Source organism: Phaethon aethereus (genome assembly GCF_964289735.1).
Source record: "Phaethon aethereus genome assembly, chromosome: 17".
Lineage (NCBI taxonomy): Eukaryota > Metazoa > Chordata > Aves > Phaethontiformes > Phaethontidae > Phaethon > Phaethon aethereus.
The window spans coordinates 12,171,548-12,194,561 of record NC_138593.1 but is presented as its reverse complement, the minus strand read 5'-3'; the positions used below and the strand labels follow the sequence as shown (position 1 = coordinate 12,194,561).

Sequence of the window (23,014 nt, the reverse complement as noted above, 5' to 3'; positions counted from 1 at the left end):
CATCTCAGGGAATTCCTGAGCTAGAAGAGATGTTTTTAACAGCTCCCAGTGGATTTTTCTTCTCTTATTTGTTTAGTCACATTTTAAGCCTAAAACCTGTTAGTACCAGCAAAAACACATGCTTTTATACAGACAAGCACCTACAGTGCATTTTATCAAAGCTATTACTTGCGTTTGTATCAAATCAAAACTGATTTTATCCTGGCATGTTTCCTTGAGAGCAGCTGCGAAGCTCTCAGCGTTTCAATTTGACTTTATCAGGTGTCAGGAACTCGAGGGTTTTTTCCTGCTTTGAGGCATGGGAATTGTAGTCTTTCTGCTTAGGGCTTAATTTATTTGTGAACTACATTTCCCAGAAAACGCCTCTTCCGGCAGGCCAGCCCTTCCCTTCCGCGGCCGGGCACGGCAGCATTATGAAAGGTGAGTTTTTATTCCCCAATCACTCTTATTTCATTAGCTGTATTCGGTTCGGCTATTACCCACCCCCCACGTCATTATTACAGCACAAGAGACTCGGATGATGTGGGTGTCCCTCTGAGTTTCTGGCCCATTAACCGTTTGTAGAAACCTGTTTTCTCTTGTACCTTAAACTTGCCCAATCTCTTTCTGTGGAGCATCTTGGAACCTCTAGCCTCGGATCTCGAAAGGTATGTGTAAAGAGTTTCACTTTGGTATAGTAGTTGTTATGTCTTAATCTGAGCTCTTTAATTTTAAAAGCAGCTTTGTATTTCATAGGAAATGTTCTGTCCTTTGTGAGTTTTCCTCCTACACTGTCCTACTTCTCCACTTCACAGTGGCTCTCAAATGTAGTTGTTCTTTTTGCTTCTGGGCCTACCATTGCCTTCTCTCTCTCTTGTGGGCCAACCCATATTATATCTCCATTTCATTCCCCCTCAAAACATTTCCTTCTGAGAGATCATTTGATGATAAAGGACAGGAAGGGTGAATTTTCATCATTTTAAGAAAGTTAAACACTGTCAAACTGGCATAACAGCCTTTGGGGAGCACCATGACAGAAGTTATTCTCAAAGCAAATTACAGTTTATTGCGAGACACTGTCCTTTCTAATTAATTCATATAGAAAATTAAACCTCCTCAGAAGGAATGCCCAACACAACTCCTGCTAAACAACAAAACAAGGCAAAAATCATTGTGAACAGAATCCACTGCTTAGGTTTAAAAAATAATTCAGGACCATGGAGGAAGTCTTCCCTGTAATTCAACTGATGATAAAGCAAAGCCTTGAGAACTGGAGATTAACTGAGACAAATCTATTTTTTGCCACTAGCATCAATTTAGTATCATGATACTTACAGCTGAACACCCAGACTTTAAATGTGTTTAAATATTGCTCCATTTACTGTAAGAAGTGGTACTCAAGGGGGACTAGGAACTTGAGGCGAAGCAATCTAGATGCAGCAGGAGTCTAAAAACCATCCCAGCACTGATGCACAGGTCATCAAAAGTACTTATGTGCCAGGCTTTTAGACAAATAAACTCACCGCTTGAATACCTCTGACTTTCCCAGAGCTGCCACAGATCTCACAGGCACTGCAAGTTTCCTGTAAGCAGCATTTATGAAACTGCCCACATGCTTAACCATCTGCCAGCTAACAAGCTGCACAGAGCCCTCCCTCCCACCACTGCCTGTAACACCTGGAAGGGATCTGCGCTAGCAGCTGAGCACTCCCAGTGAGAGCCAGCCCCCAAGGCGTCCTCCCAGTAACATCTGGTGGTGAGGACAGAAGTGTGAGTGGGCATGAATCTGCATCCAGGCATCCCACATTACCAAGCAAGCTTTAAGCACCAGACTATCCTTTCTCTCCCTTCCCACAACACATCCAAAGGATGGGGTAAATAGAAAGGACCAATTTGGAGCAGGCAGAGTGTTAAAGAAAGCAGAGTAAGGGTCTCTTGTGGGGAGGAACCAGACACACCAGCAGTACACTGTCTCTGGGGTGGGGTGCTTGGCCTTCCTGCCATTCTCTGCCCTGTTGCACATACCTGGGAAAGGTTTTGCATGTTCCGGTCTGAGCTCTTTAGAAGTCCTCTTAGGAAGCCATCCTTCACACCAGAATAGGAGAGCAGGAATCCTGCGGGCCAGCTGTGCTAACTCTGTCCTGGTACCTTGAGCAGTCCTCAGTGTTACCCTCTGTGAAAGGGCCATACGAATGCTGTCCTCAGATAGTGGGCTTTACTTAATATTTCCAAAATAATTTGTGTTCCTTTACTGAAAAGAAAAAAAGAGTAAAGAATACTTATCAGCATAATTTTCCAGAGAATCACAAGAAAATGGAATTAAGGACGTGCTCTTTGCTTTCTTTTACCTGCCATGTGTTCTATGTTCTTGGCTTTTAGCTGAACATGTTCTCTGCCAGGAAGTTGTCAGGAGTTCGCAGAGCCATCGGATTCCATCATTTCAGATCCCATTCTGTATCCAAGACCTCCCCAAACTTGGCTTTTGTGCCAGCCTGTCTTCCCCCAGATCCCATGGAAGTAGAGGAGCTGCAGCGCTTTGTTTCCAACTCCAAAAGGCTGTTTGTAATGACCGGAGCTGGAATCTCAACTGAATCGGGGATCCCAGATTACCGCTCTGAAGGTGTTGGGCTCTACGCCAGGACAGACAGACGGCCCATCCAGCACGCCGAGTTCATTCGTAGTGCCAGAGCCCGGCAGCGGTACTGGGCAAGGAACTTTGTGGGCTGGCCCCAGTTCTCCTCCCACCAGCCAAACACAGCACACCTGGTACTGAGAGACTGGGAGAAGCTGGGGAAGCTGTACTGGCTGGTGACCCAGAATGTGGATGCCCTTCACACCAAAGCTGGGAGCCAGCGCATGACAGAACTGCATGGCTGCACGCACAGGTACTGTCTGTCAGCAGAAAGAGGATGGTTAATCCTCCAGGTCTCTCATTCAGGGTGACTGAGAAACAGGTGCGGTGTTAGCTGCCGAGAAAGGAGGCAAAACGTCAATGCTATGTTCCTGGAGATGACATGCTCAAAGGTGGTGTTGGGCTGGGGTGGAGGAAAAGATCACAAAACAGTGCTGTTCACAGCACAGTATTAAAGAAAGAACACCACCACTTCATTTTTTGGAGCATTATTTGGATCATTTTCCTTGGAGCTTGCATCAGTTAGAATTTCCCCTTTCCTTGGTACAGCAAAATATCCTCATAGTGAAGAGGACACAGGGATCCTGAGGATGCAAGGATTATCCAGGGCTAAGCAGAGTGGATAGTGCCAGAAACGTGCAGGATGAATGGACTGGAGAAGGGGCACCACAGTCACAGCTGTGATCACCCAAAGTTTCCAAATGAAAAAGCACAGCCTGAACTGAGAGGATGCACGGTAGGGTTCAAGGCGCTTCCTCTAGAGCATTCCTACAAAGCGACAATTGGAGGTACAAAGACAGCTCCTTGACCTCTACTATTTGGTAAATAAATGTGGATAGTGACAACAGACCTTCCAGGCCTCCTAAGGAACTAATTACAGACTCCAGATCTGCAGTTGACATGAAACTCTCCATTAAGACTTTGCTCTGAATTTCAGGGTTTTCTGCCTGGCCTGTGGAGACCAAATCTTGCGCTCTGAACTCCAGGAGCAGTTTGAAGCTCTGAATCCTACCTGGAAAGCTGAAGCGCTCGATGTGGCTCCAGATGGGGATGTCTTCCTGACAGATGAGCAGGTGCGTAATTTCCAAGTCCCAGCCTGCCATAAATGTGGTGGAATCCTGAAGCCTGATGTGACATTCTTTGGAGACACGGTGAACCGGGAAAAAGTGAATTTTGTGCACCAACGGCTGGCGGAATCAGACTCCATGCTGGTGGCAGGATCCTCTATGCAGGTAAGCACGTCTTCCTCCCACACTGCGTTCCCGTTTCTGTGCTACTCTGCCTCCAGCAATCCTTGGTCCCACAATTTAGGACTACTACTTGCTGGTGGATCACAACAGCCTCTCTAGAGCTTGTTTGTATTTTATTTTTACTGTGGTTGGAATCTGGCTTCACAGGTGGCCTGTTTGGCAGTAGGGGACAGGGAAGCCCAGTCTACTGCACGCTGCTGTAAATAACTCCATTCACACATTCAGATCTGTCTCTGCTACCTCCTCCATCAGTACGTTGTAGGTTCACAGGTGCCCACAAAGCCTAGATACCCAATGCAATTCAGTCTGGCAGAGATTACCACCCCACATTTTTTTGCTTGAATTTTTTTGGCAGCTTTCTAGGCCTCATGGCACACTGTGCGAAATATCAGATTTTAGGACCTCTAATTCCTAACTAAATTCTCAAGAAGAGAGCAAAAATATCTCTGCTTGCTGCTTAGGATTGTCCTTTGTATCACAATGTGTTTTCTCCATTAGCCTCTTATCTATAAGGTAAGGTAGTTTAGAAACTCCTGCTGTTTAATCTGTGGAAGCTTTTTGAATAGACTTTGTATAAGAGAATTTTTTCCAGGAACAAGTTCGATTACATTAAAAAAAAATAACACTTCCCAGAACAAGAAAAAACCAAAGCTGCCTGATTGCGATTCTCTTGGCTTCAGGATACTGGAGACAAATTCCTTGAGCTTGCACTTCTTAAGCTTATAATCCTTTGTACAGGAATGATTGAAATGCCTTAGGTTCATTCTTGTACTACCTAAGCTGGGTCATGTGAGAACCATCAAAGTTGAAGCATTTAAGTACCTATGATAACTAATGAAAACTGCTGCAGAGATTTGCTAAAAGACAAGGGCATTTCCCTTCAATGTACTATGAAGTTCAGTTTCTACGAAACTGAAAATCCTTCACTGACAGAGGTTAAAAGCTGTTCTTTTCTGTGCACTCCTGAATGAAGACATTTCTTACCTGAATTAAGTGTAGTTGCCTAACACAGCATGTACATACATCCCTTTTCCCACTGCCAACAACAACTATTTTACTTTACTTACTCCTTTCTGTAGCTCTTATTTTGCCTAAGCTGCCAATAATTTTGCCTTCTGGTATTCCTTGCAGGTATACTCTGGTTACAGGTTTGCTCTCGCTGCCCGGGAGAAGAAGCTGCCAATTGCAATCCTTAACATTGGGCCCACAAGGCTAGATCACTTTGCATCCTTAAAACTGAATTCCCGCTGTGGAGAGCTGCTGCCTTTGATTGTTGCACATGACACAAGCTGAGCTTCAGTAACTATCATCAGGAGTAAAATTATTTCTACAAGGTGAGTATCTTCCCTGGTCAGTCACCTTACAGGGTAAGAAGATAGGTTCCCATGGAATGCTGAAACTGAGATGTGCTGACTAAAAATACATCCCCACAAATGTGCACCAAAGCGTGGCTGTAAATTTTCATCTGTAACTGGTATGCTCTTGATGGGCCATGATACTGTTTCCCATGATCATAATCAAAAAGCATACTAAGTGCTAACTCTCCCAGAAAATTGGGCAAGAGTAGCCAAAAGACTCATCAGCATTGAGTTCCAATGCATTTGTCCCAGTCAGAAAACTACAGGGAATCATCTGTAGATTCAGAGAACCTGATCAACACCATTGCCTTTGCAACCAAGAATTCAAAAGCTATGCCTGGTTGAATTGATCCAGCTAATCCTAATCGAAACACTGCTGTTTAAAATAATCAATTCCATCTATAAAGCAGCTTCTTCCCTCCAATCCTGCAGGACTCATCATCTCAAAAGGGGAAAACTTCAATGTAAGAGGCAGCTGTGAGATCCAATGCATGGCCCCTGATGACACCAGGAGAGGGCAGCAAGCCTCACACATGTCATCCTGACCTGGTTTTCTCCATTGAAGCCATCTCCACTTATGAGGAAATAGGACAATGATGAAAAAAGTACTTTTCTGCCTTACCTTGCCATTGTAAACAGTGCCTTTTCATTTACTGGGACAGGGTAATCAAACTACCACATCTGAGAACAAAATACCTGTGTTAGAATTGTCCCCAGAGAAGAATGAAGGGACAGGGATTTTGACCGAGTAACTTGAGGCTATAGCACAGGAGGGCGATGTGGTCCACAGTATCTGCTGGAGGATCCAATACCGCTAGCGGGCAACTGTGGAGTGTGCAAAGAGGAAAAGGAGGCAAGAGGAACTGCAGTTGTGATTTAAAAAAAAAAAAGGGTTCAAAATAGAAGCTGAACAAGAATATTACTCTTGTAAGAGATTATTTGAAAGCACAGACTATAATGCTGACATCTTCCAGCAAGGAGGGAAAGTCAGCATTTTTCTCAACTGTCAGCTGACAAGCTAAACTGCTTACTATCTGAACCTTTTAAAAGTTACATATTGTTGAGATGCCAGAGGAGTTACTTTAAGCTAAACTGACCAGCACTGCTTTCAGCGTGGCTGCTACATTTTCCAGAATGCATTTTTGAAGATGTTCTTTAATTAATGAATAGCTAAGTAGTGAATTAAAATTGTTTACAAGACTGATACTATTTGCATTGCAATTTCCTCTCCCTCGGATGATTTATTTAAGCACAGTCTCAACAGCCTGCTTAGATTCATTTTTTCCATTGCAAAAATGCAGGATGTAATTACTAACAGCTGATAAATTAAGGGAGAAATACAATTAAATCTGTACAATAGGTCTCCTTCAGGAGGTAATCTCAAGCTATTAATAGATGTAATTTTCCACACTCCTAACACGAGATCCATCACTACTGAGTAACCATTTTTTTGTTGATCCTTAGGGTGTAACATAAGCCATCTTAAACCATTTATGGAGTAAAAGACAGAATCTTGCCCAGACTAGAACGCTAAATTTTTGACCCAACCTTCTGCATAAATCTACCGCTCCCCTTCTGGCTATGAGAAAGATTAATTGCTGAGGTCTTTCAAATGCTCCAGTCCTATTCTACACATAACATGTCCCATATTAATATTTTGACAAGAACTGTAACAAGCAGTTGGAAGCAAGGATGCCAGAGTCATCTGCTGAAAGGTCAAGTAGCAAAGCAAGGACAACAGACCACATGATGCAAAGTTCTTTTTTTCTTTGTTGTTGATTCAAATCCATGCCAGGCAGGAGCTAGTAAAGCACAGAATCTAAGCAATACTTAGACACCCAATTTCTGCAGAAGGTAGAGGGAATTAAGATACTGAACGCATTTCAAGATTTGGCTATTATGTGTTAGAGGAGAGATGGCTTCACTTAGAAGCTGAGCAAGGTAAGTTCAGGACCCCTACCTGCATTCTGCTCTCATTTAACGGAGATCCCACTTTGCAGCAAGTTAGGTATCTGCTGTTTGGTAGTGAAGAAAGCTCACAGATGTCACTCCATCTTTAGCATAGTACAGCTGTCCTGCTAACCAAAGCTTTTGCAGAAATCATTGCTAAGGCATAGCAGAGTCTCCACACACATCCAGGGAGCTTGCACAGAATGTTTATTCGCATAGGTTTTTCCACGTAAGAGACATTTATGCCTCCTTAGCAGAGGAACTGGGGCTGGGTTTCTCCCTATCCATGTCATCTTCTGCACTGCCTTGGAACTTGCATGACACAGGTGTGTTAAAAACAGAGGCTGCAGGTTTAGTGCCAGTAGAGCCAGCATTTTGAGAAGGTGAGGGAGCATTGCCAAGAAGTCTAAAACAGGAAAACATTTCCAGTGAGGACTTGGCATTAGCAATGTGTCAGGCAACTAAACCTCCCACATCTATCCCTGCTTCTTTTCCAGTTCAGCAGCTGAGCTTGTGGGAGAGGAGTCAGGGTGTCTCTTCAGCAACACTGATAAGTGAGTCATATTACCCTGACCCTTCACTGATTACACTATATATTTTTAAAGTCACTAGGACAATGACTTACAGTAAATGTACTTTTACAGTAAATTTACTGTGCATGGTTTATTACTATATGTTAATGAGCATATATACAAGTATATGAGGCTGAGACAAAGGAGTTCCTTCTTTTTTCTGCTAAGCTGTTTCAGTGCTACTAAAATTGACTTCTTTTAGAGCAGGATCAGAGCATTTCACCTCTTAACATGTTCCCCAAGACACCATTGAGAAGTAAGTTCACTCAACTGAGAAATGCCAGAGAAAGCCTAAAGTTTCTACACCAAAAGGCAGATCTGCATCACTCTAATGCTAACACCTTCCCCTGTCACGCCTTTGGGACTATTTGTGTGGAAAGACACAATGCAGAGAGATAACAGCTATCAGAAGGTAACTATGTCACTGCAGGTAGCTAGCAAAGACCTATCCTGAGAAGTTCATATTTCTCAGCTTACTGATGTGGTTACCAGCCTAGAGGAGTTACAGAAACCTCCAGGGTTGAGCACTGTAGGATGCGAACTAGCCATGCTGTGGGAAAACAACAAACTCAGTAAAAGAACTGACCTAGTGCTCAGCTTTATTCTCTCAGCCTATGCAGAATTTGCAAGGGAGGAGGGTTTTAAAAAGGGGAGAGATATTGTTCCCAAAAGACTAAACAAAAGGATGGTAATCTTTATGTTACTGGCTGAAACTAACAGAAAAAGGGTGTTACAGAGCATGAGCACTGTTCTCTTCCCCCATCACCAGGAAGGAAACATAGATCCTTTCCATCTACCTTGTCTGCTTTACGCCAGCCTTATCCTCCACATGATTCAATCCTCTCCTACCTTTTCTGGCTCACTGTTGTTAGACCAGTCCACCAGTATTTTAGATTAGGGCTTGAAGTTGTATCCCTGTTCACCTGTGGGTGGCAAAAGTACACATCAAACAACAGCACAAGGACAGTTTTTTACTATTGAATTAGATGAATCAACAGCTCTTCCCTTTTTCTTACAGCTGTTCTTACTAGGATAAGCTCCTGAGGTTTAGATAGAGGAGCTGAGAGTACCTTATAATGGGTTTTATACCTGGCATCTCCCACAGCATTCTCCTAGAGAAACTGGTGTATCATGGCTTAGACAGCTGTACTTTTCGCTGGGTAAAGAACTGGCTGGATGGCCGAGCTCAGAGAGTTGTGGTGAACGGAGTGAAATCCAGCTGGCGGGCAGTCACAAGTGGTGTTCCCCAGGGCTTTATTTTGGGGCCGGTCTTGTTCAATATCTTTATTGATGACCTGGATGAGAGGATCAAGTGCTCCCTCAGTAAGTTTGCAGACAACACCAAGTTGGGCGGGAGTGTTGATCTGCTGGAGGGCAGGAAGGCTCTGCAGAAGGATCTGGACAGGCTGGATCAATGGGCCAAGGTCAACTGTATGAGGTTTAATAAGGCCAAGTGCTGGGTCCTGCCCTTGGGTCACAACAACCCCATGCAATGCTACTGGCTTGGGGAGGAGTGGCTGGAGAGCTGCCCGGCGGAAAGGGACCTGGGGGTGCTGGTGAATATGAGCCGACAGTGTGCCCAGGTGGCCAAGGCCAACAGCATCCTGGCCTGTATCAGAAATAGCGTGGCCAGAAGGACTAGGGAAGTGATGGTGCCCCTGCACTCAGCACTGGTGAGGCCGCACCTCAAACACTGCGTTCAGTTTCAGGCCACCCACTACAAGGACACTGAGGTGCTGGAGTGTGTCCAGAGAAGGGCAATGAAGCTGGTCAGTGGTCTGGAGCACAAGTCTTATGAGGAACGGCTGAGGGAACTGGGGTTGTTCAGTCTGGAGAAGAGGAGGCTGAGGGGAGACCTTATCGCTCTCTACAACTACCTGAAAGGGGGCTGTGGCGAGGTGGGTGTTGGTCTCTTCTTCCAAGTAACTAGTGATAGGATGAGAGGAAATAGCCTCAAGTTGTGCTAGGGGAGGTTTAGACTAGATATTAGGAAAAATTTCTTCACCGAGAGAGTGGTCAAGCATTGGAACAGGCTGCCCAGAGAGGTGGTGGAGTCACCATCACTGGAAGTATTCAAAAAACATGCAGATGTGGCACTTAAGGATATGGTTTAGTGGGCATGGTGGTGTTGGGTTGATGGTTGGACTTGATGATCTTAAAGGTCTTTTCCAACCTTAATGATTCTGTGATTCTGTGATTTTTCTGCCACTCCTCTGAAAGTAGGGTTGAAGTTACCCAAAGCAAATAAAAGCTGCTTCCTATTTGGCAAATCTTGTCTTTGTTTCTGGGCAAATTCTCAGAGCAAACTTTGTAATCGAGTCCTGCAGGCTGAGAAAGATATTTCATATACTGTGCTCCAGTGAGAGCAGCACTGACTGCAGGTGGCCCAGAAGACTTGTGCCTGGTGGGTATGGTATAAGTGCAGCCTCCCACATCTTACAGTCAGATTCCTCATACTGACAAACCTGCTTACTCACCACTTCTGGAAAAGGACCGAAGACCCTGGGCATGGTGAACTTGGGAGGTTCAGAAACATTGGAGTGAAGGTGACTAAATCTACCTTCAAGAGTTTGCTTGTTCCCCCATGACTGCCTTTGATGTCGCTCTTTCCCAGTCTTTGCAGCTGTGAGGAGGGAAAAAAAAAAAAAGAATTTCAAACCACTGCCAACTGACAGGTTTCCTCAGTCTATTCATTCAAAACCTGGGGCTTGGGCAGGACAGATGGAGTCTTCTTCTCACATAACCTGTCCTAGGGCAACCCCAGGTAAACAGCAACTGAAAGCAACAGTCCTAGGAGGCTGTCTAGAGTCAATGGCAAAGGAATGAGGAGGGTCTCAGCCAAATGCCTTAGTCAGAGCTTCTTATCACTACACCCAGCCATTCTCTATGGTGTCTCAGTACAGGGTTTTTGAGATCTGAATTAACTTGGCCTTAGCAATTGTGGTTTTAGATTACAGAAAAAAATAATAGTAGTGAGAGAGTAAATTTATGACAGAGGACTTTGCCTCTCCAGTCCTACTGGTCTGGCCATTTTCATCACTGATAGATACTGTGAAAATGCCTTTCATATGCCAGATTCCTCCTGGCTGATGCTTTCTTTCTGTAGGGACAGGAAATTCTGGTACATGGGCGGTTAAAACAGCTTCGATTTGTTTGGTTGGAGCCTTAAAAAAAGAGGTGGATGATGCATTTGGAATAACACCACAAAGGAGACCATTAATTCTTTTCCTCCTATCGTATTAGTTCTATGCATTTTTCTAACTGCAGGGGTCCCCAACAGGGGCTGTAGAGCCAAGTGCTCTGTCACCTGCGCACCCAAGTCCTGATTGGTAGACTTGCAGGGGGACACAAGTGGACAATAAGAAATTCATACCCACTCACCCTGACAAGGCAATTCGGCAAGCAGGTAACAATTACTAAGGCTAAAAATGAGAGGAGAGGGGGAAAAGAAGGAGGGGAAAAAAAAAAAGGAAAAAGCATTTCATGTTAGAGGGCCTCACAATATAAAGCTGTGAGTTTTACACACTACAGGAGAGCAGTTTTGAGTGAATGACCCAAGTGCTGCTTGCTCTTGCCAAGACCCAGACAACATATGCAGCTTCAGCATATGCAAATCAGAAACAGTGCCTTTTGGCTAATAAAAGAGGATTTATGGGACATTCTGCTATTCCTTTATCAGAAAACTCTTGCAAAAACAAAAATTTATAGAAGATTTAGACACATGCTGCACCCAGATTTCCAGCGTGATCCCACATCTTCACATTGGCAAGGGCCAAGGAGAAGAAAATCCAACTGGACTCTGTAACACTAAAGACAGTATCTGCAACAATTCAATCCGTGCCCCAGAATTCATAGTCGGACACAAATCACTGTTGGTGGAGGGCAGCAGTGCTTGGCTCCTCAATCAAGCAGGTGGCATATGAAAAAAACAAACAGATTATGACCCTCCTGTACTTAGCACTTGGTATGACAAAACTTGATTGGGTTTAATAATTGACTCCTGTGTCTGTGTGCAGAACTGACCATGGCTGCAGTGAGGCTCCTTTTCTCTCCATGCGCATACGACTTTACAATAAAGCAGCTGTGCCTGCAGGTGAGGAAAGCTGGAGGATCCTCAGGAGATTGAGGCTATCACACAAGTGGGATTAAGGCTGCCTTCTCACTAAAATGAGTCCCTTTGTTGCTTGGGGAAAACAGCATTGGGGCTGAGATGAGAAGCATATGCTTTTTGATGCAAATGCTTTTTGATGCATTTCCACAGCCTAGCATGAAGGGGAATAATAACCTCCATTTACTGAGTTGCACACCGCCAAATGGGTTGAAGACAATTCCTAAAGCTTTGCCAGATTTATGGTGATTGGCCCTTTTAGAGGGAAATTTGGAGCTGTGAAGAGCTGATCAAAGAGGAAAGCTTGTTTTAAAGGGGGTGATGAAAAATGGAGCTCGTGGCTCATGAAAACCACCCCAAAAAAATTCAGGAAATAAGTTTTAGTGATGCCCTGCAAAATGGAAGATAAATCAGATGTCTTGCAAAGCGAGTGAATATGTTTCTCCTGTAGAAGCTTGCAGTTGCAGCAAGGGGTTTCTGCTCAGGTGGTGATAAGAGAGAGGGACGTACGATACATCCAGCAGCAACACAGTTGATTTGGGGTCATATCTTCTAGAAAAGACCACAGAACGCCAGCCACCTTTCTGATGCTTTCCCTGAGCTGTTTCTGCAATTCACACTGGCAGTTCCCACAGCAAGAAGCATTTGGGAGCAGCAAGCAAGGCAGAAGGTGTGGGCTGAACCACTCCTCCCACCAGCACTCACCCGTGACCAGAAGCCAGTAACACTACAGGGCCTTTCCCTCTCCGACTTGTCCTATTACACTTAACCCTCTGCTGAAGTAGTCTCCTAAATACTCTTAGGCTGTTACCAAACCCACAATACCACTACTTCACAGTTACAAAAACAAGACAGTGCTTGCACACAGCATTTAGCAGATGAATCATCTCAACCACTTTATAGGGAAGGAGGTATAGCTACCCATAATGGACAGAGAAGGTCTTGCCCTCCTTTTATGGCACATACTACAGGGATGCAGAAGAACTGGATTCAGCAGCACTTGCCCTACTGGTTGCTGGTGCATCGGGGAAGGGAGCAGAAGGCCCTTGTAACAGCCTTTTACCCACCTTCCCCATAGAGATACGGTGCGAGGGAAGCATATGCTAGTCAGAGGCTTAAGCACAGGGAACAAATAGCCTAAGAGTTCACCTGATCCTCGCTGCCAAGAGACAACAGCAGTTCAAGGAGGTAAGCAAGCATGACAGAGCAATTAAATCAACTGAATATTTAGGTTCTTTCTAAACAGAAGTATGCAGTTCAGCTCAATGGGGCACAGACAGTTGAACATTCAAGCATTTGCTCTGCAAGCCCTCACATCCAGCAAGTCACGTTCAAGACCCATCCTTGCACGCACTGTTGCTCCCTCACTTTTAACACTCTCCACCTATATTCAGTTCTTTTCACATTATCTTAAAAAACACTTCTCCCACCTATTAAGCTAGGATAAATTGCATGGTCTCCTCTGTACTGCAAATAACTACTGTACAAACAGCCACAGCAGAAATATTGTACACAAAAATATATTTGTATACAGTGGTATTGAACCTGCTCTTTTCTCTCCAGGTGGCAAAACAGCATCTGGCTCTGGGAGCAAGTTCTGCCAGGCACGTTGCAGTAGACATGAGTAGTCTAACCACAGTCCAGAAAGTTACTGAAAATGTCAGAGACAAGCTGGGTTAAGATTTGTCTTCCAATCCTCATTAAACAGTCACTGGTCTCTCAAAATTACCATGAAAAAAGTATTCTGAACCTTGTTCAGATCACCATACCATCTCTGTCTTTCCAAGGACCACTCTCCGCAACAAAACAGGGTAAGAGAGAGTGACCTAAGAGACATGTATGGGTCCCCATTCCTATGCCAACAGCAATAACCTTAGCATCCCACCAGTTGGTCCAGCCACGCAGACCCAACACACAGCAGTCTGTGGAGCGCTCTCTTTAATAGCTGGTTATTTCAGCTGATACCAGCAGAGCAGAGTGACTGGCTTTGCAGGATTTCTGCACATCCCAGACTTCTCCGTGTCTAGCAGGGTTAGCAATTCCCAAACTACACCTTGGTGGGTTACAGATTTTTGTGTTGTGTACACAGCGTAAGTAGCGTGGTTCCTCACATCGGGGCATACAGGTGGTGTCCAAGGAGCTGCAGGCCAAGGATGCACACCACAGGAGCTGGGCCAGCCGAGGGAGCGGGGAGGGACCTTCAACTGTCCACAGAGGGGAGAGAGACACAGGGAAAAGCAGATCTGCAACAGCTGGCATACGAACCACACAGGATCTGATTTATTGCTCCGTAAGGGCTTTGCCCCCAGTGACACCAAACTGCAAGAACAGTCACTGCTGAATAGGAATAATTGTCTAACTTCCGTACAGGCCTATATATACCCACTATATGGCCCCGAAACCAAAAATCTGGCATTCAGCTTGGTGCCAGAGCAGCAAATATCAAATAGGGGCCCCAGTTCCTCTCCTAACTTGAGGGAGTTTTGATACTGATTTCAACAGCAGTAAGTTCTTGCTCTGAAAAGAAAGTCAAAGTAATATTTTTGATTAAATGGGAAGGGTTCGCAATACCCTTCACCAAACATATTGCAAACATATTGTTTTCTGTATCTTGTCTGTGGAACACTCTGTCAGCAAAAGGTGCTTTCAAAATGCTGGATATTAATTACTCAGAAGTGTCTTCCCCTGTCTATTCTAACAGACGTTCCTGCCCCAAAAGATGCATATTTTTTTATGTCTCTTATTTTCTGGGGTAGCCAGCCCCAGAGGCAACAGGATAGTCAACAGGCGCACAGCGGATTCAAAGCGCAGAGGAAAACTTCGGTAGTGTTGCCCAGGGGACAGAGCACTAGGCTTGGAAGGATGAGACCGGAGTGAATTCTCAGATAATGAGATGAAGATGATAAATCCAGCAGTCACACCGTGACATGCAGAAAGCCACTCACCAGTACTTAGAGGGAACTTAGAAGAAAGATGGAGACAAACTTTTTAGCAGGGCCTGTTGCAATAGGACAAGGGGTAATGGTTTTAAACTAAAAGAGGGTAAATTTAGACTAGATATAAGGAATGACTTTTTGAAAGGTATTCTGAGCTCTACTGAGAAAAAGCATGAAAGAAATGGTAGATAAACATCATCACTATTCTCCTCAAGACCTTTCCTGAATGACCAGGAACAAGACTGCTTTAGGAAGGTGAAAGGCAGAGTCAAGCCAGCTGAGGTTTAAAACCACTCTTCCAGGTAGAGATGGTATCTGCAATCCTGTGTGCAGCCCCCTGTCCTCTGCCTTCCTACTAAGGAAGGATACCCAGTTACCACATTCTGCACTTTTTCCCTTCTGCATCACAAACTAGACAGTGGCAGAGAAGAAGAAATGCTGAGCCTGAGAGGAAGAGCAACAGTACAAGTGTCTAGTATTGGTCTCCAGGCCCAAATGGAAACTGAAACACAGTCATTACCATAAGCATAGTTGTTTGCTCTCTGCATGTCTCGTCTCAGCTGGAGTACTTTCTCTTTCATCTCTGCAATGCCCATATAGTTAGAGTAATTCAGGTCTCCCTGTAGAGCCTGAAAAATCTTGGCCTAGAAAACAATAGAGAAAAGGAAGATGCGACACTGAGCCTTCACTTCTGTAACATAAGCCTGTAGAGCCACCATCCCTCCAGCATCTCGCACACCAGCTGCAATAGCTGTACTTTTGCGCAGGGCTTCAGAGTTCCCATGCTTGCTGAGCACAGGGGTACCTTGTATTTCAAGTACTCCGTTTCTGGTCTTGGAACAGAAATACAGACCGGCATGGCAGAAGATCTTCACATACTCTTTGTGTTCCCCATAAGGGGCAGTAAGTCAGTCCAAGCAATCACAGGCCTGCTCTTAGACTCTGCTTTCCACAATGTTCCTTAAAGCTCTAAAGAGCAACTTTGCAACAGCACAACCCCTTCTCCTGCTCCTTGCCTCTGCCATTGCCCAGGGCCTGCTGCTTTACATTATGTGTGAAGATTCCCTATATATTGGCCTCACTCAGGGGGCTGTTTAAAACTACTGTTAGGTCTTTTGCACCACTAAAGCAGCATGTAAATGAGAAGCATGATCAAGGGACCAAACATAAGGGCAGGCTTCTAAAAATCTGTATGGAGTAAGACAGATATAGAATGAGTTGGTGCCTTCATCTATCCATTAAGTTTATCTAGGGAATGCTAGCATGCCCTAAATGCTGGATGCCAGGAGTAGAGATACTACTCACCTCAAACCTACAGAGTACCCAATAGAGGAAAAATTTATACCAACAATTTCTGAAATGCTTCCCACTGCACCCCAGCTCTCTTCCCTGCTTGTCATGATATAGCTCAAAAGTACAGTGTTTCTTCTAGATAGCAATGGTATTTTACTTTTTTCTCTACAATGGGATTTATCATTTGTCATTACAAAGGGATTTCAGTAACATTTACTTAGGATCTTTAGTGCTCTGCAAACAATAATTTCAGAATCAAAGCTAGTGTGTGAGGACAGGAGACCTCATCTTGCACTTCCAGCCCTAAGAATGATTCATCTTAGCTGTATGGTGGGAGTGCATCCAGGATCCTCAGGATTCCTGTGGAGGACCCCAAGAGCTCAATGTTTCCAGAAAATTCATGTATACAAACACCCGAGGAAAAATAAGCAACGAATGTTGGTACAAAACTAGGACTCAATCTGCTTAAGATGGAGTAGTCAGCTGAGACACACACACACAGACTTTTCTTTTTAAAAAAAAATGCAATTTGCCTTCCTATCTCATTATCATCCCAACAGCCTCAAGGATACAGTGATGTTCACTAGGAAGGCCTTGCAAGTACCTTCAGATAAGATATCAAGCCAGCTTCTTCCTTCTCCATCTGTTTCTGCCTTCTCAAAGCCCTCTCACAGATCCTTGGGTTCTGCTCCATGTCTGAGTACAGTTCCTGCAGGCATTGCTGGGTGTAGGACAAAGACTGTTCCTCAAAGTCCTCTAAGGAAATCAGCTTGCAAAATGATATACTGAGGGGGTACTCATTGTCAAACTCATCCAGGACCTCCATTCTGTACCCGATGAAAGATGACAGGTCAGGCTGTATGCTCTCCTCCAGCTGGTGAAGGCAAGAGAGCTATTTTCTCGTGGTGAACTGGGGCCTTCCTCCTGCCCTGTCAACAAGCAGGGACATGAGCAGCCCCTACCACAGGAGCTCACCAACACCCTCCTGAGAGCCTCTGCCAGTAAAATTGCCTCTGTAGCGTCACAGCACCAAGTCTGGGTGGAAGCTTTGGTGCAGGACCTTGTTGGGACAGGCAAGCTGGGGCAGACATCTTCCCTCAGTGGGGACCCCTGCCCTCCAGTGACTTCCAGGCCAATGTTACCTCTTCCCCTACAGCTCCTGACCAGGAGCACCACTAGGCAGGAGAAGGCCTCCCCAGGGTAAGCACATACGGGCCTCTCGGAGCAGCAAACAGCCAAACAAATGGCTCAAGCCCCTCAGACAGCCGAGCCCCGAGGCATACACACCCATAAAAGAGGCAGCAGCACTCTAAGCAGCCCCAGGAGTAAGAGGGCCTCCCATTCGGGCTCACCGGGAGGGCAGCGGGGCCCGAAGAGCGGCCGTGAGGAGACCCAAAAGGGAGCGAACAGCTTCAGCGCCTCCCTCACGCCTCAGGTACCTGAGGGGAGAGGGCGGGGCCGCACCCCGAGAGCGGGGCGGGGCTGCCCCGTGCAGCGTACCTGCTCGTGGCCTCGCGCCTCCGCCGCCCGAGCGTCCCCTCACGGCCCCCAGCCCCGCCCCCGCCGCCTCCAAGGGCCAATCAAAGCACGCCGAGGCGCCGCACGCGCCACAATGGACCGTGGGCAGAGGGACGGAGACTCTCCTCCCCTCGCAGCCGGGTCCCACCCCCGCCGCCCGCCCGCCATTCCCCTCAGCGCGGCGCGAGGCGGAGGCGGGAGCCCCCCGGTCGTTGCAAGGCCTTTATTAGTGCCAGGCTGCCGCGGGCCTTCGCTGCCCTGAGCGGCAGGAGGCGCGCGAGGACGGCTATTTGCAGTACTTCTTGGTGTCCAGCCTGTGGTACTCGGGATTGTAGGGCGCCTTGGCCATGCATATGGCCAACGTGCGGTCACAGTTGCAGATGAACATCTTGCACTCGTTGTTCTTGCCTGGAGGAGAGAGCAGGAGCGGTCAGACCCTGCAGCTCCTTCACCAGGCACCGCAGTGGCTCTGGCAGGCATTTCTGCTGCCAGGGCATAGCCGTTTCACTGCTGCCATCCTTTTGGAGGTGTATGTACTTCTCCCCGCTAACCCTCTGGCCTCAAGGCTGCATGCAACCTCCGTGCTCCGCCATTCCTTCCCTGCAGTTCTCTTTGCCAGCCTATCTGCTATTTATCTCCATTTGAGAGTCCTATAAAAGCTCCATTGTCGTTAGAAGTATCTGGCAGAAGCTGTGGAACACTTCCCAGTTAGCATGCTGACCACCTAAGTACCGCCATTAAAGGGACTCCCAGAAAAGCACCACAGGAACTCAATCCCCTGAAGAGGGGACAGGCTGCCCTATGTACTGCGATACCGTATATCCTCCATAAAGTTTAAATTGTGTGGTAATGAAGAATGTTCACTCGGTGCCCGTGTCAGGTGCCCCGTTTCTACCAGCCAGCCCCCTGGCAGGGACGTGCACCGCGCCCTCCTGCCACAGACACATCCAGTGCGACGCGGCCCCGTTCCTTCAGGATAGAGACTGGAGCAATGTTTGAAGCGGAGTGACATGGAAGTGGACATACTGTTACACGTAATCTGACTGTTGGAGCAGCTGAAGCTGTACGACTGTGTGTAAGGGTTGTCCAGAAGGTATCTGCATGCTTTTAGTTTCTTTGCCTGCGAGTAGCATTCGTCATGTGCTTGACAGCACCTGGGAAACAAGGAGGAAAAAGGCAGAAAATACTAGAAATGCAAACTCATCTGACCTGTAAGACACATAAATTCGCTAGTATTGCTTTGACAAGGAGTTGAACAACAAAAAAAAGATACCCAGTGATAAGAGAGCAGACACGAAGGACCTCAAAGGGACATGGTTCTGCCAGCTAATGGTCCAAGAGATGTCTGGTACACATGTACTTACTGGAGCATCTTCACAGAGTTGTCCGTTGGGCACAGAGAAAGCAAAAGACAGCATTTACCCTACACTCCCTGTCAATGGCCAGTAGCTGAAGAGCTAACAACTGACACAATTCACTGCGTCTAGGCTGTCAGTTTTGTGTGATCTCTAAACTGCCCAAGCCCCTTCTTAGCATCTTGCAGCTCAGCTCTGCATGTGTTGATGGTCATGCACAGGGCAGTGGGTGCACAGAGCTGTGTCTGGGCTGCTGGCACAGCACTGCCGCAAAAAAAAAATGCTGGAAAAAGTGCAGGTTAGCTGCCGCAGAAGCAAAAAAAGAGTTGTTGGGATTATATTTTCTCTTAGTTATAAGGCATCAAGGTGTGAAGTTACACAACATTTTTCCTTGAACTGGTCTTTGAGAGAAAGCTTCACTCACAGCAGCCGGAGAGTTTTGTGAACATTCACAGGCAGGGCCAGCTGAGATGAACGTGGCGTGCAGAACCATGAAAGCACAGGCAAGGGAAGAGGTTTGTCAAAGCAGAGTTTTACAAACCTGTCAAGCTCATCCATTGGTGTCCCACTGCCTCCCAAGCCGCAGTAGCAGCCGTAATCAGCAAATTCCAGCAGCGGATGGCTGTCCGGGATGGTGCATTTGATCATGCTGCGAAGGTTCCACATGGCCATGGGTGAGACGGCAGCGCTGGCTGCACCCACTGAGGAGGGACACAAAGGTTAGAGTTAAGGATGGTGTTACCAGTCCAGGGGTGCTGGGGGATGAGTGCCACCTACACACCAGACAGCAGGAAAAGCAGGGCCAGGGACTTCATTCTTGGAGGACTTGACAGAGAGCCTGGTGCTAAAGAAAATGCGTCTCTTTATAAGACAAGCTCACCTTGACACGGGTATGAGATAAACAAGCCAGTATTTATGTTACTAAATGCAGACTTCTTCCATCAGAGGCTGTGGGCAGGAGGTCGTGACATGATCAGTTGAAGGCCAGTGGAGCTAAATCTCTGAAAGCCAGGAAGGCAAATATTTGTTCTCTAGATTTTTGCTATTAAATTCTTTTAATGCTACTATTAGAAGCCAGGCTGAAAGATCTGAGTGTTTTTAAGGTCTCTCTAGTAGAAAAATAGTAGTAGTGTGGTAGTTACGTTGGAAATTGGTGGCACACTAATATCCATCCTACTTGTACTGGCATCCTCTTTTCATGGGATCCCACTTACCATTAATCCTGTATCTCTCCATGGATTCTCCTGGCCTAGTTCAAAGAATAAGGTACAGGTCATCCATTCACCTCAAATGGCAATTTGGCATGAGCTGAACTGAAAAAAATTCAAGCTGGTTTTTTACTTCAAAACCATATAGGAGAAAGAGGTACTACTAGGCAAAAAAACAGGAGCCAAGCAACCAGGAAAGCCTCTGTATCTGGCTTCAACAAGGAATAGCATCTGGTTTTATGTGACCTTAAGGGAGTTATACCGGAAATGAACGGGGTTTAAAAGTTTCAACATACACAGCAGACTTCAGTAGCTTAGACAGCAGTTTCTGTTTTTTCCAGCACCAAAGCAGAATCCAGTTAAGCCCTTTGGTTCTCTATGCTAAGGCATGAGGCGAGTTGGGAACCCTGAAAGAAGATCAAAAGATGGGCAAGAAAGAGCTTCCTAGAGTCAGCATGGGGTAAGTCCAAAATAACTGCATTTATATTTAGACCCCAGAGGCTCCAACACTGTCAGGGCTATAGGTTTGGCATTTTTGCATACTCAAGATACAGATCCTAGGCTGCTCACTTGATAGTGAGAGTCTGCATTTATTTCTAAAGCACCAAACAAGCCTTCGGTTTTTAAGAGCAGAGGAAGAGTCCTACCTTTCTGCAACAGCCTAATATACCAGAGTGCTTATTCAGGAAGCTTAGGGTTCAGCTCCCTTCAGTAGGTTCAAATGCATGTTTCTATAAGGGGTGATGAGGACATCTTCCATCTCATAGTAGCTGAAACTGCCAGGGTGCCCTATAGTATCCATAGGATGTTGACATACCCATAGCTAAAGGTAGACATGCTGTTCAACAACTAGAACTATTCTGGCTTTTTTTGATCTCTCACAAGCTCTCTTGATTCTCTGGGATTCCCCACTCACAGGTTACCTAAAGCCAAACCGATGTGGAGTTACAGATTCCAAATTCTCATGTCCTAACAGAACACTGAACAAACATGAAAGGCTGAGGTAAAGGACAGTCTGTACCATAGTTAGTTCAGAAAAAAAATAATTTAATCTTTTGCCCACAGATCAATCTGTTGACTTTCCCTTCAATATCCGTGTAAGTGTTCTCTTCTACCTTTGCTACTCTGGCCACCTTTACTCCTTTTTTTAAAATTATTTCTCTGTTCTCTTACCTGTGGACCTTAAGACTCTCTGGTTCCTTTTTCCTCACTTCTCAATGTCCTATTTATTAGTGATGTTGCCAAGAAAATTTCCAATAAACTGGCCTTCTTAAAAAAGTCACAAATCAAAAATACTGTCTTATCTTGGATTTCATACATTTTAATTCAACAAGAGGATCACCAAGTGTGGGAAAGTGAGCACATGAGCATTACAAGAGTGCCTCATGAGAAAAATCCCAGCAGGGTAAAGATTTTTCCACCAATGCTATTTTTGGTTTCTCCCAACCTGTGCTGCATACAAAGCCGCTGGTCCTCAGTCTGCTTGTGAGGCCATCCCAACTTACAACTGGTTCCTAAACTTACAGGCTTGAGCCTTGTATTATTTTTAAGAATCCTCTATAATTAAGACCTGTTGCACAGGGTTGCCTACTATTTCACACTGTTAGAATTCACCTCTCTCTCTTAGTCTTGTCTGTTAAGGACTTTTCTTTCCTTCCCATTTCCATATGTTACTTTCTTAGATCTAGCCTTCTTGGTGCACCGTAGTCATTGAATCCAGAGCATGAGAGCCAAACTTCTAAGGACCGCACTATCTCCTCCTTTCTTGAACTTACAAATACATATACAAATCCTCTGTAACGTAGGGAAGAGACACAATCTCTGTTAAAGCCAGATCTGCCTCCCATTATAAACTGGGCCATTGCCAAAGTCTGGGAGCAGAACACAGAGTCAGGGCCCTGCCTGGGGCTTTTTTCCTAATGGCAGGATACGACTCCTGCCAGGTCCACTTTCACCTGAAATCTCCTCCATCTGAAAATCTCCCACCCCCAAATAATGAGAGAGAAGGACAGTTTTCAAATAATTTATTAGGAATTTAAAACTGAAATCTGGAAAAAGGGTTACAGGTGTGGAGAGAACAAACATTGGAGTGTAATAACTTACTGGCTTAAAAAGACAGCTTTATTTCTTCTTAAAAAAATGCCCACCCTGAAACCGGAGCCCCAGCCTCCAGGCAGTGGCAGCACTGGCCAGAGAGTGAATCGCAGCCCAGCAGCAGCACAGCTGGCCTTGGATGTCTGGAGGGGGCACGGAAGCAGTTCAGCGCATATACCAAGAGGGAGGAAAGCGCTGTCTGCAGACCCAAATTTGAAGTATATAGAATAAAAATAAACCCAATAAAATGCAGCTCTTCTTTACTTAGGAAATATTTAAAAAAACAGACATACAGACTCTTGTCTCAGTAACAAAAATTATTGCTTTGTGTTTTCAGTACTGATCTGTTAAGTACCCTCTTACCTAAACAGAACTCTCCAAACGCATCGCCCAGGTCAGAACAAGCTCCGGCAGACGGGGAGGGATGGAAGAGAAGGGCGGCCCTGCGGGCACTGTCGCCCTCCCAGTCCTATTCTAAATGCCCCTCTCCCTTACAGGGGCTCAGTTTGGGGGAAGAGAGGGAATGATTTTTAAAACTTAAGATGAAGCTGTTATTTCCCTGGGAAAAGAGTTTGGCTGCATCTTAATAAAAGGCTTAATCACCCCCCTTAACAAGGTCTTTGGTTCACTGAAATCCAGACCCAAACCTGCCCCATGTACTCCTGCTGGAGGCTTCCCCTGGCAGAGTGCTTGTTAGCAGGGGGCTGGACTGTGCCAGGGGAAGCCCCAGCAGGCTCTGGAGAAGGGACCAGATCACCCCT

At 45.7% G+C, this 23,014-nt stretch overlaps 2 protein-coding genes across 2 annotated transcripts; one reads left to right on the top strand and one right to left on the bottom strand.

The window, feature by feature from the left end:
• Positions 1 to 2,364: 2,364 nt before the first annotated feature.
• SIRT4 (sirtuin 4) lies at positions 2,365 to 5,154 on the top strand (the record flags this gene model as incomplete). Its single annotated transcript, XM_082007491.1, has 3 exons — positions 2,365 to 2,864; positions 3,549 to 3,843; positions 4,993 to 5,154. The coding sequence occupies 3 exons, from the start codon at positions 2,365 to 2,367 to the stop codon at positions 5,152 to 5,154; spliced, it is 957 nt and encodes a 318-aa protein (XP_081863617.1).
• Positions 5,155 to 17,882: 12,728 nt separating this feature from the next.
• Positions 17,883 to 19,766, bottom strand: PLA2G1B (phospholipase A2 group IB; the record flags this gene model as incomplete). The annotated part of the gene is made up of 4 exons (XM_082007647.1): positions 17,883 to 18,004; positions 18,623 to 18,750; positions 19,493 to 19,652; positions 19,733 to 19,766. 4 exons carry the CDS (start codon positions 19,764 to 19,766, stop codon positions 17,883 to 17,885), a joined length of 444 nt encoding a protein of 147 aa, XP_081863773.1.
• Positions 19,767 to 23,014: the final 3,248 nt, after the last annotated feature.